This window comes from Leptidea sinapis, chromosome 5 (genome assembly GCF_905404315.1).
Source record: "Leptidea sinapis chromosome 5, ilLepSina1.1, whole genome shotgun sequence".
Classification (NCBI taxonomy): Eukaryota; Metazoa; Arthropoda; class Insecta; order Lepidoptera; family Pieridae; genus Leptidea; species Leptidea sinapis.
Window position 1 is genome coordinate 8,856,798 of NC_066269.1, and position 21,250 is coordinate 8,878,047.

At 36.7% G+C, this 21,250-nt stretch overlaps 1 protein-coding gene across 1 annotated transcript; it reads right to left on the reverse strand.

Moving 5' to 3' along the window:
* Positions 1–1,491: 1,491 nt before the first annotated feature.
* LOC126964745 (mitochondrial 2-oxodicarboxylate carrier) lies at positions 1,492–20,441 on the reverse strand. Its single transcript, XM_050808018.1, has 4 exons — positions 19,917–20,441; positions 18,663–18,935; positions 14,339–14,520; positions 1,492–2,545 (listed from the first exon to the last, which is right to left on the reverse strand). The coding sequence occupies exons 1-4, from the start codon at positions 20,253–20,255 to the stop codon at positions 2,410–2,412; spliced, it is 930 nt and encodes a 309-aa protein (XP_050663975.1). The 5' UTR covers positions 20,256–20,441; the 3' UTR covers positions 1,492–2,409.
* Positions 20,442–21,250: the final 809 nt, after the last annotated feature.

Consider the following 21,250-nt stretch of genomic DNA (forward strand, 5'->3'; position numbering starts at 1 on the left):
ACATCTGTTGGGTCCACTAGTATAATATATAATAATTAATTGGTATATATTTACAATATATTACTCAAATATTCACCTCCACTATGATGAATGACCTAGCAACTTTAACAAATCTTTATTATATCATTTATATTGTTAAACAAAAAACAAATACAAGAAGTATTGACCATTAAGTTTTTAACACTTTCATCTCATAGCATACCAAGAAAGAACTCAACAGATTTTGCTACGGGCCACATAACAAACTCAGTAACCCAGGCGTTTCTATTTTCCTGTTCGATTTCAGTTTCTAAGGAAAGACAATTATTGTTAGTAACACATTTATTTATTAACAACTCATATTCAATTTAAATATAAGATAGATCGTTCAAAATTTACTTTACTCAGTAATATAATAAATGCTATAATTAATAACAATATATAACAGGTTTTTGGGAATTAAGGCACAATTCTATCACAGTTATAGGTATTACACAAGGCAAATTCTTATATATTTAAATATGAAATCATTCAGATGATTATCCGTTATTTAGAGTCAATAATTAATTTATGTACACCAATGCTTTAAATCATCTATTAAAGATTGTAAAACAGTTAGCTTATTGCCAAAATTAAAACACCCAATGTCCTAATAAAGAGTGTTGTAATGAAATTCAGTACAACATTACAACACTCGTTTGAATGATATAATGGTTACTAGGACTGGCTTTTTTAATGTTAGTTACTGCTAACTGTTTCAGAATCTTTTATAGAGAATTCATATTATGGGTGCAGATAAAGTCTTGTATGCAACTGTTGATAATTAGGTATTAAAATACTCATGTGATACTATTTTAATCCAGATAAACCCACATCCGTGTTTTAATACCCCTAATTACACAACAGTTGCATAATGTCAATTCGAAATTGTCACATACAAATATTATCTTAGACAAATTGTAAAGAATACTGTATACCTACGTATACTATTTTTTGGCTGAACTACAAGATATTATGTAGAGTGTATACTTTGTAGAGGACCTTTAATATACTTAGTAAATATATTACATAATTACTTATATTAAGGGTACTTATTGGTAACTTTAAAATTGGTTGTAACAAATATATAAGTTATTGAAGTTATACTTCTATAGGCGCGTTATGAAAATAGGATGAGAGTGAAATTTTAAGATGCGCGCGCATCACTGTAACGCAAAAGTAACAGGGTGAAGTTGGTTCCTAAAATTTTCTGACGTTTGCGACATTCGTTATTTTTTTTTTAGGTTTCGTAGTCCATTATTAGGATAGGCAAAGGGTTCAAGCCCGTACAGCCGTATTCGTAATTTAATAATTAATTGTCAAAGCCATCGTTGCAAGATTTTTACAATATTGTTCTTTCTAAAACGTAGGCACAAGGAATAAATAATTTTAAGGATTTTTGCTTTATTAGGCCAAAGAAGTATAACATCTTGCGTGCATACATAAGTACACACATATTTTTTTTTCAATACGTTTCGGCCTGTTCCATAATATTAGTTACCTATTTTCGCTATACAGGATGTACACGGCTATGTCACATGGGGGCGAAGTAACTTAAATATTGTAGATGCAACATTTTACAAAACACTAAGCTGCGTTCATAGATTTTTGATTGAACCCCCGGTTCAAAGGTTCGACAAGTTCCATACCTTGCACGGAAAAAAACCTTGTAGCTTTATCATACCGATCGAAATGCATCAGATTTAAGGTTCTTCCCCTCCAGGTGGCATAGCCGTGGGACGCCCTGTATAGCTACTTAGCTTTATAAATTTTCATCTTTTGTACACTGAAGTATATTTTCATTACGATATTTATTTACAAACAAGGCAGTTAAATATTACGAATAACCTTCGTGAAAAAATGATTGCAAGTTATTTGTATTGGACGACAATTATATTGATTTCATTTGCAGTCTGTCGGAGGAAGTATGCGTTAGGACACCGAATAAAAACAAAAAACCTGAAAGTTATCTGGGGTCTACCAAAAGTCAATCTCTCTCCATCTCCAAATTTTCATTTCGTTTAGGGATTTGCGGTTGCCGTTGTAATAACTTATGATGTCTATGTTTTACTATATATATACTATAAAACACTATTTTTTTTAACATAACAGACATACATAAATAATATTTACCTATAAAATAACACAAATAAAGGAAAGGTGTACAAAAAGTAACAATAGATATAGAATTAATTATTTCTAGCTATAATGTTATAGTAAAGTCATTTTGCAAATATCTTTTCACAGTCGTCTTAATAAAACTTTTCTATTTATAAAATTTCAATTAAACTATGAATATTTATTTAACAAAATTATTTATCGCCACAGTCTTAATTTAACTAAGCTATCTTATAGTTAAATAACTATCGCAGGTAATATTACCAATATATTTTAGAAACTTTTGGGCTTCTTTTCAAATTTTTCCTCTAAGAAATGGTATACATAATCGTACACCACTAACATAATAGCTCCCCCAGGACCCAAACGAAGCACTTTTGGCAGTAATCCTTTGTACAGAGCTCGAAAACTGAAAAAAGAGGTAAAATTTATTACTTGCCAAAAACTGTACAATACCAAACATCTTATAATAAATACTAGTTAATAAAAAAAAAAAAAAGTTTTTAATGAAAACCGAACTAAAAAAATGGAAAATTTATAATTAACATGAAATCCTGCCTTATAATGAAATAAATAGATAAAAATTATATAAATTAACAAAAATCTTATTTTGCTAATTGAAAAATAGAATATATTTATCAAATTAACGTATTGTCATCGGTCCTCGATAAATCTACGAAGTTTGAACGAAATCTGACCGTTTAATGTGGGTCAAAATCGCGCCCAAATGAGTCGGTTACAAACATACATACATACAGGTGAAGCTGATAACAAGCGTCTAATAAAAAGAGGGGCCCGGAAAGACTACTACTACCTGTGTAGGAGTTGTACATTATGGCTTCAGATGTCTGACTGATTGCTTACCCCGTAACTGAACCCCATCTATGAATGATTATTTATTAGGGCGAGAAACATTATAATAGTACTAATATGATACCAATATACAAAAATACATACGTCAGCTAAGTTTCAACAGATTGAAATAAAATTGACACTGGGTAGCAATAACAAAGACAAACCAGATACAATTAAACATAGGTGCCCGTATATAAACGTATCGTAACAAATAACATAATACAGTCTGTATTATCCGGCGGCGTAGTTGCATTATGCGTCAACTGTTACTACGCCCAAATAGGCGTACTCGAGCCAGTCTCGAACAATGTGTGACGTGCCATATGTTCCGTTAAACTGTGCTAATAATTGAAACTAAAATGCCGGGCCGCGCAGTGAAACTTTGTAAAAATAATACTACAAGAAATAAGAAAGGCACTGGGATCACATATCATCAGTAAGTATTTTGTATTTTATTTATTTCAATGTGCCATTGATTGCAAGATTCCACGCACACAAACTTCTAATACCGTTGCCGTAATAAAAAAGCTATTGTTCTTATGTAGTGCGGTATCTAGTTGCAGCGCAGCGGAGACCAGTCCTTAATCTAAGCAATAATAAGAACAACAAGATAACATAAAAAAAATCGGAAGTCGACGTATGTACCTAGTAAATACTGAATAATATTACGTGTTAGGTTGGCAGGCTTCCAAGTCTTGGTTCATTGACATAACTTTCATCTGAACGCTTTTACCTAAGTGCATCGTACTAAATCTTAATATTCAATACAATTGTGACATTCTTAGTATAATTATTATACGCTTCATTAAAATACTATTTTAAATTCAAGGACTGTTAACGGTTTTTTTAAACATGGAACTCATGATATCTTATTAATAAAGCATAAACGCAATAAAAAGTTACTCCAAGTTTAAAATAACTTCTCCCTGTCATGTAATTCTTTAGTGGTAAGGTAAAATAAATTCAAATTCAAATATTTTTATTCAAAATAGGATCTAAAATCACTTATTGAACGTCAAAATCTACCACCCATTCAAAAGAGAAAGCCTGAAAACCTGAGAAGAATGGACGCAAGAAACTCAGCGGGCTTTTTTTTTTAAATATAAAATATGGATTACAATGTAATATCGTACAATAAACATTTATAATTAAAGAGCCTGAGTGTGTTCGCTTTATTCCCAGTCCGTGGTGTCATTAAGAAAATCGTTTATGCTATAATAACCTTTCCCACACAAACGTTTTTTAACAATTCTTTTAAATTTTGTAACACATTTGTTTTGTACATTTTCTGGGATCATATTGTAGAAGCATATACATCGCCCAACAAAAGACTTACTAACTCGACCCAACCGAGTAGTAGGCATAACAAGTTTATGTTTGTTCCTCGTGTTAACATTATGAATGTCACAGTTTCTAGAAAATTCCTCAAAGTGCTTATGAACATACAAAACATTATCGAAAATGTATTGAGAAGCAACAGTCAAAATGTTTTTTTCTTTAAATTTTTCTCTTAATGATTCTTTAGGACCTAGGTTATAAATCGCGCGAATAACCCTCTTCTGCAGCACAAAGATAGTATTAATATCGGCCGCACTGCCCCATAACAATATACCATAGGACATAATACTATGAAAATAACTAAAGTATACTAATCTCGCCGTATCTATGTCAGTTAACAGTCTAATTTTCTTAACCGCATATGCTGCAGAACTAAGCCTATTCGCCAATCCTTCAATATGGGGGCCCCACTGCAATTTGGAATCAATAGTAATACCAAGAAATAAAGCAGATTCCACTGGTTTTATCACCTCTCCATTTATTAAAATATTCGCATCTACATTTTTGACATTTGGCGCGGTGAATTTAATATATTTGGTTTTATGATTATTTAACAATAAGTTATTGGCGCTAAACCAGTACATAATGTAAGATAGAGCATTGTTTACTTCGTCATACAAAACTTGGCTTCTTTTCACTTTGAATATAAGTGAAGTGTCATCCGCAAAAAATACCACCTTGTGTTTTTTTTTCTACAAGGTTAGGTAGATCATTTATATAAATTAGGAAGTCCTCTTCCTAATCCTCTTCCAACAATAGACCCTTGTGGTACCCCCATACCGAGAGGAGTCCCAGGAGATCTCCTGCCATTCACCTCGACCCTCTGAATCCTATTATTTAAATATGAGATGAGAAGATCGAGTGCAGATCCTCTTATACCGTAGTGGCAAAGCTTCCTGACCAGCGTTGAATGCTGAACACAATTGCCCTGTACTTTTCCCGGGGCGTAAAAAGAATAGGGGAGTCCCAGGCCCATGGGTGTCTGGGTAAGAAATGGGTAAAATAACTCTAATTTAAATAATACTTCTTACGAAATTATAACTAATTATAGCGACCTCACGGCTCACAAAAGTCGACTAAATTTTTTCTATGCCAATGCACGAAGTATATGCAAAAAAGGAAAACTAGAAGAACTCAAATGTACCCTCCAGGCTTTGCCTACAAAAACCCATATCATCCTCCTAACTGAAACTTGGATAAAATCTCTTGGTCAAGCACAAAGACTACAATTAAAAAATAATAGGCACTATTACAACTATAGACATGACAAAATTTTGGAGGAGTCTCACTTTACGTTCATAATAACTTGGAACATAGTTTGATAATGTCCTTATACAAAAATGGTAATAATTATTTATGGGTACGATTACAGAACTACGCTTTAGACGTAGGAGTAATATATTATCCCGGAGACACAGACTTTAAAAGTTTCTTGGAGGACTATGAATCACAATTGCTCCAATCCAAAAATGCTATGGTTTTTGGAGACTTCAACACCAACCTATTAGAATCAAATACATCAGTAAAGCTATATAAGGAACTGGTTTACGAATCTGGTTATAAAATTCTAAATAAAGTTGAAACTAATTATTTTACTAGGTCCAATGTAACCAAAAATTAATATTAGACCACGTTTGCACAAATCTGAAACATGACCATTTCCACGTATCACTTATAAACTCTTCCATGTCAGATCACCGGCAAATGTATGTAGAAATGAAAAAGTTTAAAGCTCCAAAGAAACGAAAACTGAAATATAAAGCTATAAATTATAAGAAGCTATACAATGCAGTAGAGGGAGCTAACTTGGACCAACACCAATCTTTCACATCTCTTTTAAATGAAATAAACCAACAAGTAAGCAAGCAAGGAATATAAAACTAGATTTCTTAACTTACCAAAAGAGGAATGGATAACGAGAAATGTTATAAATAGTATTCAAGAGAGAAATCTACGTTGGACTGCATTACAAGCTGATCCTGAAAATGAAGAGTTAGTCGATGAATATAAGAAACAAAGAGCCTTGACAGCCATTGCAATAAGGAATACAAAGGATAGTTACTATTATAAGAAGTTCCAGAAATGCGTTAAAAAGCAAAAAAAAAATGTGGAATTTGATCAACGATCTTAGTAAAAACAATCTTAAAACTGTGATAACTCCCTCAAAGCTTGTCATCAACTCTAAATTAATAACGGATTCTATAGAAATTTGTGAAGAATTTAACAAATACTTTTCAACAATCGGCACAATTCTGGCAAATAAAATTCCATCTCACTCTCATTACACGCAAAAAAACACTACGTCTTGCTCAAGTGCAGACACCACAAAGCCATCACTTTTCTCCCTAGAGCCTTGTAGTGTAGATGAAGTCAACCAAATAATTGATCAGCTTGACCCAAATTGTAGTACTGGTGTAGATGGTCTTACTACAAAAATGCTAAAATGCATCAAATCGCTCGTAGCCCAACTACTAGTTAAATGTTTTAATCATCTCATGCTTATCGGCATCTTTCCTGATAGTCTGAAAATTGCGAAAGTTTGTCCTATCTATAAATCTGGCTCAAAATCGGAACCGGGAAATTATCGACCTATATCTGTTCTGCCCGTACTATCTAAAATATTAGAAAGAATACTCCATAAACGATTACAAAACTATCTTAACTCAATAGACTTTCTCTCCAAACATCAATATGGTTTCAGATCACAATCCAGTACAGTATCTGCTACTATAGACTTAGTTACTAAAATAAAAAAAAACATTGACCAAAAAAATTAGGGATTTTCATCGACTTAAAAAAAGCATTTGATACTGTCAGCCACACACTTTTACTACAGAAATTAGCCAATCTGGGTTTCAAAGGAATAGCTCTAAAAATTTTTAAATCATATTTGAGTCAATGACAGCAAATTGTCAAAATAAATAATCATCAAAGTAAGCTTTTATCACCTTTATACGGGGTGCCTCAAGGCTCAATCTTAGGACCCCTTTTATACTTAATTTATGTCAACAACATTCATGAAATAGGTTTGCACGGACAGATTACGCTTTATGCTGATGACACTTGCCTTTTTTACTTTGGAAAATCAATTAATGAACTTGTTTCTTTGGCACAGGCCGATCTTAATACTATTTTTCAATACTTTCAGAGTAACCTTTTATCTATAAACATATCTAAAACCTCGTACATCATCTTTAAAGCAAAAAACAAAACTATTCCTCCTTTCACACATTTAAGAATAAATAATCAACAAATCGAAGAAAAAAGAGAAGAGAAATATCTAGGCCTCATTTTGGACAGTGATATGGCATGGATTCCACATATCGATAAAGTAAGAACAAAATTATCATCTCTAATTGGTATGTTGCGAAACATTGTCAGATCTATTCCACGCCGTGTCCGATTTACAATTTACAACTCACTAGTTAAACCACACCTATTGTATCTCATAGAAATATGGGGCTGTACTGCAAAGTCGAAATTAGTTAAACTACAGACAACACAAAATAAACTAGTAAAGCTACTGTTTCATTATCCCTACTTAACTTCAACTGAAAAAATCTATACAGAAACAAAAATTATGACAATCAGACAATTATACACACACACTACATGCGTACTCATTTACAAGGTTTTAAATAAAAAAATTCACACTAACACATCCTTCTTTAAAAAAAGGAATTTAACCAGAACTGTTACACGAAGGGCTAGTCATATTGAGCTGCCAATGGTGAGAAGTAATTATGGAAAACAGACAATAACCTTTGAGGGAGTTCAGATATATAACAACCTGCCCACAGAAATAAGAAATGCCAAAACATTGACTTCTTTTAAAGCGAGCCTTCAAAGGCACATACTCAATAATTATGAAATGTTACAATAACATATGTAGGTTGTTTTATCTGTTTGCCTAACATTGAATTGCATTCTCTACCCACCATAATCATTGTTTTACTTTACTTTGTAAAATATTAATTTCTCATGTAAGTGACAATAGGTCTTAATGAGAATAAAGTTATTTAAACCTAAGAGGCGACTAAGGGCTTTTTAGAAGTGGGAGAGTCACGCTGCCGTCTCTTGACGTCAGCACAATCGGGCCAGGCTCGTCCGGGTTAATTACCACACTCGCACAGAATACCGGCGTGAAGTAGCGGCCTAGTGCCGCTATGTTTCGCATAGGTTAGTTGTCGAGGACCGGTGGCCATTCCCCCCCCCCCCCCCTCCACCCGAATATGACAGCGGTACTAAAAAAGATTTTACCCCAGGAGGGTACCGGCTCTACCAGAGTTGGAGAATCCCTCCCGGGGCACTCTAGCTCGGGCTGCCCTTCGTATTCTGGGGAGGGCACAGAACCGCGCATGACCAAGGACAAACGAGGCAGTATCACCACGGCACCCCGCTCCACACTCAACGTGGACTTTTGCAATATCAGGGGAATTCACTCCAATTTAAACGCCGTCCACCACCACCTTGAGACGGCGCAGCCGGCCTTGTGTTTCCTTACTGAGACGCAGATATCTCGACCTAGCGATACGTCATATTTAACGTACCCCGGGTAACCGATCATCTCATGGGCTGCGTTCAAGCGGCAATTGACGACGTACTTGCACAGATCCCCTCCGCTGAAATCGTAGTCTTGGGTGATTTCAACGGGCACAATGCCGAATGGCTTGGATCACGTACCACAGACTACGCAGGGCGATCTGTGCATAATTTTGCATTGGCGTATGGTCTGTCCCAATTGGTTGAATCGCCAACGCGGCTCCCGGATGTGGATAGCCACATGCCGTCCTTATTGGATCTTCTGCTGACTACACATCCCGATGGTTACCAGGTCTTTGTCGACGCCCCTCTCGGAACGTCCGACCATTGCCTGGTCAGGAGTGTAGTGCCTATCCGACGCCAACGTCGCAGACCACCAGCGACCCGCCGCGTTTGGCACTACAAGTCAGCAGATTGGGATAGGATGCGTTCCTTTTTTGCATCCTACCCTTGGGGCAGGGTTTGTTTCCCTTCGGATGATCCTAGTGCCTGCGCCGTTGCAGTAGCCGATGTGATACTACAGGGTATGGATATTTTTATACCAAACTCTGTAGTACCCATCGGTGGCAGATCACAGCCCTGGTTCGATGCGTCTGTTAAAGCAGCATCTGACTGCAAAAAACAGGCGTATCGAACTTGGGTTGCGGCGCTGGGCACAAAGGATCCGAACTGCACAGTTCTTAAGAGGAAATACAACCGTGCCTCCAGATTTTTTAAGCGGCAAATCGCCCGTGTAAAGTCAAAACACGTCGTCAAAATCGGCGAGCAGCTTTCCAGTTACCCGACCGGAACACGCAAGTCTGGTCGTTTCGAAAGCTGCTCTTGGTAGCTTCAGCCAGCCGTCCATGCCGCCGTTGCACATGAGGAATGACACCCTGGCCCATACGGCAAAAGAGAAAGCCGATCTCTTGTGCACTCTTTTTGCCTCCAACTCGACTCTTGACGATAACGGAAAAACACCGCCGACCATCCCGCGGTGTCAGAGCTCTATGCCTGAAGTACAGTTCAGACAGAAAACTGTTGGGCGAGCTCTGTTTTCATTGGACGTCAGGAAGTCGAGCGGGCCGGATGGCATTTCTCCAATTGTGCTCAGAACGTGTGCCCCTGAGTTGACGCCGGTGCTAACGCGTTTATTCCGGCACTCTTATTCTAAAAGCGTAGTCCCTGACTCATGGAAGTCAGCCCTTGTCCATCCGATCCAAAAAAAGGAGACAGTTCGGATCCGGCAAACTACAGGCCTATTGCTATTACCTCCCTGCTCTCGAAAATCATGGAGAGCATAATTAGCCGTCAGCTCTTGGTATATCTAGAGGGTCACCAGTTGATCAACGACCGACAATACGGGTTTCGCCATGGTCGGTGGGCAGGTGATCTTCTGGTATACCTAACACATAGATGGGCAGCGGCCATTGAAAGCAAGGGGGAAGGCCTGGCAGTTAGCCTGGATATAGCGAAGGCCTTTGATCGTGTATGGCACAAGGCGCTCCTCGCAAAACTTCCATCATTTGGGCTTCCCGAGAGCTTGTGCAAGTGGACCTCCAGCTTCCTCACTGGGCGCAGCATACAGGTCGTTGTCGATGGATATTGCTCGAACCCGAAGCCCGTGAATGCTGGAGTGCCCCAAGGCTGTGTGCTGTCTCCCACGCTGTTTCTTCTGCATATCAATGATATGTTGGACACCTCCAACATTCATTGCTATGCAGACGATAGCACTGGTGATGCCGTATACACTGGCCATGCAGGTCTCTCTCGGGAAATCGTCGACCAGTGCCGGGAGAAACTTGTGTCTTCTATCGAGTCCTCTCTTGAGAAGGTCGCGGAATGGGGAAAATTGAACCTTGTCCAATTTAACCCCCAGAAGACTCAAGTTTGCGCGTTTACCACTAAAAAACCCCATTTGTCGTATCACCGCTCTTCGAGAACACTTCTCTTAAAGCCGCGCCTAGTATCGGAATACTGGGTCTCGAAATCTCGAGCGATTGCCAATTTCGTGGTCATCTGGAAGGCAAAGCCAAATTGGCTTCAAAGAAACTGGGCGTCATTAATAGAGCACGACAATACTTCAAGCCGGCCCACATACTAGCGCTCTACAAAGCGCAGGTCCGGCCACACATGGAGTATTGCTGTCATCTCTGGTCTGGCGCACCCCAGTGTCAGCAAGTTAACCTGATTCCTGCCGCCGAATTCCACCTTCGCACGACACGCCACAAGTTAGGATATCATCCTCACCATCTGGATGTGTGGCGGTCCTCCACAGTGCGGTTTTCAAGCTTTCTTCCACGTACTACAAAGCTGTGGAATGAGCTTCCTTGTGCGGTGTTTCAGGGACGATACGACATGGGTACCTTCAAAAAAAGCGCGTACACCTTCCCTTAAGGCCGGCAACGCTCCTGGGATTCCTCTGGTGTTGCAAGAGATTGTGGGCGGCGGTGATCACTTAACAACAGGTGACCCGTACGCTCGTTTGTCCTCCTATTCCATAAAAAAAAAAAACAATCAAAAGCCTTAGATAAATCACAGAAGATACCAAGTGCATTCTGTGATTCCTCCCAGGCCTCAAAAATATTCCTGATGAGTTCAACACCTGCATCCGTAGTCGAGCGTCCCCTAGTAAAGCCAAATTGCTTTATATGAAGTAACTTATAAGTGTTAAAGTGAGCGTAGCTTAGAAGTGTAAGCATTTGGCTTAAAATATTTTTTTCAAAAATTTAACTAAGGGTCGGCAACACCGAAACGGGGCGATAGTTATTCGGGTCAGAAGTGAGTACCGATTTAAATATTGGTGTAATTTTACTATACTTCAGAAGGTCAGGAAACACGCCATGTTCAATACAGCTATTAAAAACTAGTGCTAGATATGGTGGTATGACGTCAATAACAGAACTTCTTATTTTTACAGATATGCCCCATATATCAGCAGTTTTTTTCATTTCTAAGGATCTGAAAGTTTTAATTATTTCTGCTGGGCTAACACCACTGAATTTGAAATTTTGTTTACATTCCTTAACATTTTCCAAAAGAAGTGACTCGGCAACACTGGTGGAGGAGACAAGGGTGTTTGAAATGGAAACTGGAATGTCAGAAAAATAAATTCTCAAAAGCAGAAGTTACTTCCTGCTCACAGTGGATTTTTGTATTGTTTATTATTAGATTATATTCAAACTTGCAGTCTTTCGCTCTTCCAGATTCGCAGTTAATAACTTTCCAAGTCATTTTTATTTTATTTGAAGCATTTTTAAAGACTTACGACCTTACAAATAAGCTTGGCATAAAGTTATAACTGATGATAAACAAAAAAAATGTAAAATGTTTACAATATCGTTGACAACACTGCCAATACAATGATAATTCTGAAGTTGTCTGAATGTCATGTCAGCTGCCTTGCAAATAAACGTCGGTAACTTATATGTCCGAACAAAGCATTCGTAAGCAAAATGTCTATTTGTAAGCATTTTACATATTCTTGGTTTATGCTTAGTTATAACTTTATGCCAATTTTATTTGTAAGGCCCAAAAAGTTTTAAATTTTGAACAACTATACTTTACTTTACTCCTAGTCATATCCCATAATATCATCCAAAGGAGTGTTGTTATGAAAACGGATGATATAATGCTGTACTGAATTTCTTTACAACACTCGTTTGGATTATGTAATGGTTATTAGGACATTGGGTGTTTTAATGTTGGCAATAAGCTAACTGTTTTAGAATCTTTAATAGAGGATTTACAGCATGGGTGTAGACTGTAGATAAAGTCTTGTGTGCCACAGTTGATAATAAGTTATTAAAACACTCATATGATACTATTATAATAAATCCACATTCACAACAGTTGCATAAATAACTATTAATGGTGTGGTGTTCCAAAAAATAACAAAGAAGCAATCAACAAAAATAGCACAAACTTATTAAATACACATACAACTTCCGTTTGTTCAATTACAGGTTTAAGAGACAGTTAAAACGTATGTGTTTGCGTAATGCATTCGCGAGCAACACAGTAACTAAGTTTAACTTTGGCAACTGGCCATCCTAAAATCGTTATTTGGTCATTATTTGGATCATATTCTGAACTCTCCAGAAGCTTTCACTCTTGTTAAAATATAACTATTTATTTATCTATTTATATAAAATGATAGCGATTTTTAAAATGTGCGTGCATCACGAAAATAACCTTTATAGATTTTAATTATGTCTTCTTAGTTTTATTCCTTAGACACTTTCCTTTCTACCAGTGGCAGGCTCCTTTGCATAGCATTCCGGCTAGATTATGGGTACCACAACGGCGCCTATTTCTGCCGTGAAGCAGTAATGTTGTGTTTCGGTCTGAAGGGCGCTGAAGCTAGTGAAATTACTAAGCAAATGAGACTTAACATGTTATGTCTCAAGGTGACGAGCGCAAATGTAGTGCCGCTCAGAATTTTTGGGGTTTTTCAAGAATCCTGTGCGGCATTGCATTGTAATGGGCAGGGCGTATCAATTACCATCAACTGAACGTCTTGCTCGTCTTGTCTCTTATTTTCATAATAAAAAAACTCTTCAAAAAGTTTTCACTCTTGATAAAATATAACTATTCCTTTATCTATTTATACAAAATGAAAGCGTCTTTCATTTGTGTATGATTCACGAAAAAAAAATGGTTATGGATTTCAAACAAATGATTTAAGTTTTCTTTAGTGTTAATTCCGCCAATATTTGTCTTTAAACCAATTCGACACGTGTTTCGCCTCTTAAACTTAAATCATTTGTATAATTATGGATTTCCGCAAAGTAACGCCTAATTCAATAATTTTTTTTTTGTATAGATTTCAATTAAGTCTTCTTAGTTTTATTCCTTAGACCAGGCATTTTCAACTGGTCGCGGTGGGCCGCATTTAAATCAGGAATAGTTATTTTAATGAGAAACTAGTATGCAAACACCTGACGCGTGATGTATGCGATTCGCATTACATTCACATTAAAATAATGAAGATTAAATTTTTGACCATATATTTTTTTCCATTTCTTTTTGGGGTTTCGTACTTAAAGGTGTCAACGAGACCCTATTAACAAACCTGTGCTGCCCGTTATGCTATACATATTATGGGTTACTAGCTGACCCGACAGACGTTGTTCTGTCAATAAACTGTTCGAGAGATATGGTAAATGCGTGTGTGAGTGCGTGGGTGGGATCGTGACACAACAAACTATATATGTAAACGAAGGTTTAAGTTTAGGTTTCCTTGAGCTTCAACGAATCTATTACAAAAGATTTCATTGAGATCGGTCTATTCGACCGAGGTAGAAGTTATTAGGGAACATACAAACATACATTCTCTTTTATAGTTTAGTCTCATATCATTCATAAAATATTGTTTGCAGTTTTATTTGTGTAATTAATCCCCGAAGTGATAACATTAAAAAAATAAATTACTTACAATAATTATTTTTCTCTGTGCAAAAAACAAATAAATTTGTAACACACTTACCCTTCCTCCTTGTACACCAATACAAGAGCCCCAGTGGTGGACGAGTACTTGATCACGCCGGGTAGAGGCTGCGGACCCTGGATTCGACTCTTGGCGACGTCAAACGGTATATTGACGCACGAGCCCAGAACGCCCGATGTAAAACCGATCGCGACTTTACGCCCAAATTCGAGCAGTGGGTCCTGTAAGTCACAGAACGTAAGTACTATACAAAAAATAGGAAAACAGTTGACTAAAGGCCATCCATGCAACTTCCGGCTAATTCCATACCTAAACGCTTCAAATTGTACTTATGACGATTCAAACATGTGGTAAAAGTTTAATAAAACACTACTTTTTGAATTTTCAAACGGAATTATCTTAATACTAACTTTTGAATGAATATACTGATAAAGAATCTTTGAGTTTCAATTGATTGAACTCGTAATTTCGAAGTAATTCCAAAAAAACACTTTTTTCGGTGTTTTACGTTAACGATAACTCTGACGAACGAATCAAGCGATTTTAACAAGCTTGGTGGCGATCGACGTGGTTTGTTGATGTTAACATTAAGTCTTAAGACCTGATTAGTTTTTGGAATCGATCGGTACCTACCGGTCGGAATCGGACCAAATTATATTCAAAATCTATTTTGGTCAAGCCCTTTCGAATGGCGCCAACTGCGATTGTTATAAGTTATAAGTGGTTTACATACATCCATACATACACACACACACACACATACATACGGACACCATCGCAGGAAAATAATCTTCCTAGGACCTTAAAACGTTGAGATCTGATGAAAGCTCAATTTTCAAAAAACGGTCACTCCGTTTTTCGAAAACCAATAAACTTCCCGAATATTCGAAAAATTTAAATTTTCTTAGGGGGAAGTTAAAAATTTGCAATTGTAGAGCCTGCCGATACAAGTGAAAACTCAGAACTTTTAGTATTAAAATTTTAAATTTTATAATGTTTAAAAACTTAAATTATTAATTTCAATTTATTTTTAAAACTTATTTTCAATAATATATTAATAAAACAAAAACACTATTTAAACAACTCACAGTATATACTCGATTAACTTTTCACTAAATCCATACACAGCATTAATGTTGCACAATGCGTCAGCTGTATAGCTACAGATATACTGCTATAAGCACACCGGTGACGCGAACTCACGAGATTTCACCCATGCAACGAGTGTCTTTTATTATTTATTTATCGCGTGCGCCAGTCACGGGCATGTCGGTGACGGGAACCCATAAGATTTTCGCCTACCAAAAATTGCCCAACTCGGCAAAACAAGATTTCACTTCAAAAATTAAATAAAAATAATTTTATTTACTTAAATAAATAAAACACACAAGCTAGTCACAAGGGCCCCTCTACTAGGTGTGGACGCGTATTAGTGGGTGCCCTGGTTATCAACCGAAACCAGAAAGTTAACAAGCGGGAGGAACAAATTTAAAATTCCCTCAAAAGTTCAAGAAATATAAAAAACCTAAATATGCAGTTATTTGTTTCTTATAAATCAAGGGCATGACTCTTTTCACGACTTTCCTCTAAGTCTCGGAGTTTCCGACTTGGCCATCAACGCCCTTCTCAAAAAACCACCTATATATTATTGTATATTATTTTTTTTATTCTTAAATTTTCATAATAATTATTTGTCTTCCATATTTTATTACTATTTAACCCGTATCCACACCGAGCGATACTGTTTTAACACAAGCTGTGTTTTTCTGTAATTGGGTCTGCATCTCTATTTATAATACGAATGTGAATTGTGGTCGTAACTAAGATGTATACCTGTTGGCAAACCTTATAAATAAATAATATAAATTACTTTAAATGACCACAGATTGGGAAAAGAGCGACCGCCCTCAGGCTATTAAATAACAAATTTTATTCTACATTGTAACCTTTTTTTTATAAGAGGGGGCAAACGGACAAGAGGCTCATGGGATAAGAGGGGGGCGGTGAGGCGACCGCGACCATGGACATCCGCAACAACAGGTGTCAAGAAATGCGTTGCCGGCTTTTAAGGTGGGAGTATGTTTTTTTCTTAAAGTTATCTAAGTCGTATCTGTTCGGGAAAACCGCAGCCGGTAATTGATTCCACAAAGTAGCTATGCGAGGTATATACAGATATAATATGTATATATAGATATAACCCAAAAATTCTGAGCGGCACTACAATTGCGCTTGTCACCTTGAGACATAAGATGTTAAGTCTCATTTGCCCAGTAATTTCACTAGCTACGGTGACCTTTAGACCGAACCACAGTACTACTTCACGAAATAAGCGCCGTTGTGGTACCCATAATCTAGCCGGCATCCTGTGCAAAGGAGCCTCCCACTTGTATACGATATAAAGTCTATAATAGATAATATACGATGTAAAGTTTCATTAGTACAGTAATTTAACGAGATACGGCGTCCTTACGAACATGAAAACACTTGACTATAACAATAAATTAACAATGTCAGTAAGAGCGATTTTAAGTCTTATTCCGTCGTGATACAGTGTCAATTGGTGTAATCATTATAATTGAGGTCGACATGTTACATACTTAGTACTTATATATATATACAAATCTAGTTATATCATTGCTTGTGTTCTATTGGTACTTAAATATTTTTACTTGGAGATATCTTTATCACTTGGAGATAATTTTTCTCTTTTATCAATTATTTATATTATTCAGATGAAAACAAACACTTCTCTTAAGTTTCACGTTTAGATTTTTTACTATTGAATCACATGATAGTAATATTTACAATCACAAACCATCAGGTTTTGTTTTTATGAGTATATATATTTGAAGTGGAAACTATTTTAGCGGCCTTGAGCGCTTTTCTTGGGATGGGTATAAAATGTTAAACTCGCGTCAGGACACGTGACCTGATCGAACATTCGTAAGACAGTCGTTGAAATTATGGACGAAAGTTGATTTATCTGAAGGATAAACTTTTATGTATTATAAATTGTCATTTTTGTTGCGATAGCGCAATAAATGAATATTGTATTTAACGACATAAATACTAGTACTGATAAATAAAGCAATTCGTGCGAAATTATTCCCTAACCGTTCCAAAATATTCAAAAATGCACAACGTTAATGCTCAAGTTTTCACTTCTACCGGCACTTCCGGGGTGGAACCCGTTTTTTTTTTTTATGCAAAAGGCGAAATTAATTTTAAGTGTTCACCGCGCCGCCCACATTCTTATCTGACCAGAGGAATCACAGGAGCGTTGGCGGCCCGTTAAAAGGTGAACGCGCTTTTTTTAAAGGTACCAATGTTGTATCGTCCTGCAAACACCGCAAAAAGAAGCTCATTCCATAATTTTCTTGTACGTGGAAGATAGTTCCTTAAAAACCGCATTGTGGAGGAACACCAGACATCCAGATAATGTGTATGATATCCTAATTTGTGGCGTGTCGTGCGAAGATGGAATTCGGCGGTAGAAATCAGATCAAACAGCTCGGAACACTCCCTGTAGTAAATGCGGCAGAAGACCCACAATGAAGCTACTTCTCTACGCAACGCCAAGGGATCTAGCCGTTCACAGAGGACTGGATCCACGACCAGCAGCTCTGCGTTGCACGCGGTCTAATGGTTCGAGCTGATACTAGGTTTATAGAGCGCTAGAATTTATGACCCCCAGTCTCTTCGCAGCCAAATTGACTTTGCCTTCCAGGTGACAGCGGAATTGGAAAGCGCTCGAGATTTCGAGACCCGGTATTCAGATACTAGGCGAGGCAAAGAGAGAGCGTTGTCGAAGAGCCCTAATACGGCAAATGGGGTTTTCGAGTGATTAACGCGAACGCGACGCAACCTTCTCGAGATAGGACTCAATAGATATCAAATGTCGAAAATTTTCGGCTTTTGAAAAAATCCCAACCAAGAAATGCGGATGGTGAAGACTCCCCTCAGTTCTGATTTGCAAAGGATTATGTGGCAGACACTTTCCTAGCTCAAGTAGGATATTTCAAGTGAAACACAACCATATGTGATACATTGAACAGATGGGGGACCATGGGATTGTGGAGTCCCATCACAATAGTGCATCTGCTTCTATTTCTATTGTGCCTTACAACTGCATACAGGAGAACCTACTGGGTGGCTGATGAGTGGGCGGGTATAGAAATGATACAAAACTAGTAAAATGAGGGTAGTTACTAGAAACATATAAATGAACCTTAAATCTACTTTGCTTTATCTTTAACTATTCATGTATACATACAAACACTCCTGTTTCCCAGAAGGGTTGCCAGAGAATATGAACATTCAATATCCATCCTGCCAATTAAGTAATAACAATATTAAGACAAACCTCATACTCAGGCAGTATCCCTTTGACGCTATGGTAAAATCCAAAGTACACCATATTAAAAATTCCATTCCTGGCTATTGTTGCTGTCAGACCCTTATTAAGACCTCTCGAACCCATTCCACTCTCTCGAACAATCTGCCGAGTTACTGTCCATGTACTGGGCACTTCTGTGGCTAATTGTTTGTTGGACTGGAGTGTCACTTTGACCACTTCGAAGGGATTCACAAGTATACCTTCAGTTATTCCAGCTCCAAGACCAGCTAAGGCAAATGTCTGCAGGAATAAAAGTAATGTTATACAACTTAGACTTAAAGGTAATAGTAGTGAGGTAAGAAATTTAAATGAAAACATCGCCATTAGATCCCTGCATTGTCTTTACTTGTGTTTAATGGGAATTCTTCAACCATAAAGAGTTTAAAACATTAAAATTATTTACGACCATTGTTTTTTTCAAACATTAAGTAAATAAGTATACTTTCCACAGTTTGAAAAAAAATAAAATAAGTAGTTATTAGTGTATTAGTAGATTTTTCCTATTATAAGAGGGTTTAATAGAGGAAAAATTTATTTGCAAAATATTTTATTTATAGTTATAAGGATGAGATGGACAGATTCATAATTATTATATTTAATATGTACTTTTGAGAACAACATGTTGGTAGAGAACTGATAAGATATTATGTACTCTGACTTAAATGTTTGCATCACTCTAGTTTAAGCCCATAACCATAAATCAGTCTTTATTAAAGTGGGTGATAACACGCCTTGTGGGCGTTACAGACCAAGAGGAGGGTGTTAAAGGGCCCAGAAACAAATACTGGGCATTGGTGTGGTTTAGTGGAGCAATAGTTACTTTGCATACTTTATATTTAAAATTTTGAATAAGAGTGTTAGTGCACTCATCTGTGATTTTATGGATCCATGAAAAAAAAATGATCTGAATGTACATTTTTTCATGATGGTCTCTTTGAAGAATCACAGACACAAATTTAAAACATATGAGTGCACAGTCACCTAGTTTCGTCAATTAGTTTATATATCTGCCCTATATGATGGTATAAAACTAGGAATACTCCTAGTAAGGAGTGTATAAGAAATTGGAGGCGCTGAAAAATAATTGATTTTCAAAGGGACCGTTAAATTAAAAGTTTGATCTACAATAAATAGAACTAGAAGATTAGAAACATAATTTAAATATATAGGTAAAAAATATGGAGTACTAATAATAAAAATAATAATGATGGGATTACTAACTAGTGGAGTTGGTATATCAGAACCAAACATAAAGAGCTTCTTGTACTGTTCAAATGTGAGAAACTTCACGGCCCGCTTAGGAGTTTCTGCAAGAATCGGTGGTAATATTCCCTTCCAAAATGAGAATGCTCCTTCATGAAGGTACATTTTTTTCATACAATCTACAATTCCATTGTAATAATGAGGATCTGACCGCTGCGTCGTTCTTTTTGATTGTAATTGAAGTCTCGTTTTAACTAGATCCAAGGGATGCATAATGCTAACTTCCACAAATCCAGCACTTCCACCTGCACCTATTTGCATAGCAGCTTGCTTCAAAAGCTTTTCAATGTCAGGCATTTTTGGTGCTTAACACTAAATAAACATAAAATAAACCTTAAAAGTAGTCTACAGTTTAACTGATATCATAAGTGTTAACACCAGGTTAACACGAAACTGAATGAATATTGAATACGTATCTTTCGAGACCTATAATATTTTTAAAATTATCAAAAAATTGCGCCTTCCAATTTTTATCTTTTGACCATCAAATTATCAAAGCGGATGTCAGTTGTCATTGTTTGTTTTTTTTTTTTCATTTTGTGGCTTGGAAACTATAGGTATGACGTAACGATACAAATCACTTTCACCCAATGATATTTTTTTTCAATGAAAATAAGGGACGAGACAAGCACGACGTTCAGCTGATGGTAATAAATACGCCCTACACATTACAAAGCAGTGCCGCTTCCGCTATTCTTGAATAACCCGAAAATTCTGAGCGGCACTACAACTGCGCTCGTCACCTTGAGGCATAAGATGTTAAGTCCCATTTGCCCAGTAATATCACTCGCTAAAGTGCCTTCAGATCGAAACACAAAAATGTTTACACATTACTTCTTCTTCCTAGGCACCGTAGTGGTACCCATAATGGGTATAATTCACGTGTCTCAATAATTATATATGATAATTATTATCCGTGGATATGTTAAAATTTTGTTAGGTTTAGCATAAAAATAACATTATAACATATTCGTTATTCTTTTTCCTAAAAACTTTTGTTTTCAACTTTTTGAGTCAAAGTACGCTTAAGACTAATTTCATACTGAGACCACAAAAATAGAAACTAGTCGGGCAGCGCCGGCAGATAATAATCACGTCTCAAATGTAGTTCAAGCATTCATACATGGTTTATAAAGATCTTCAATTGATTGAAACTGACAGAATTTGTAGAATGTTCCCTGATTTTTTTCTACTCTGCTTATGAACCTTCCTCTCTTTCACTTGATACATGGTCACCCCCGCCAGAACCAACGGAAAATGACGTAACATTAGGCCATATACACCTCACCGAA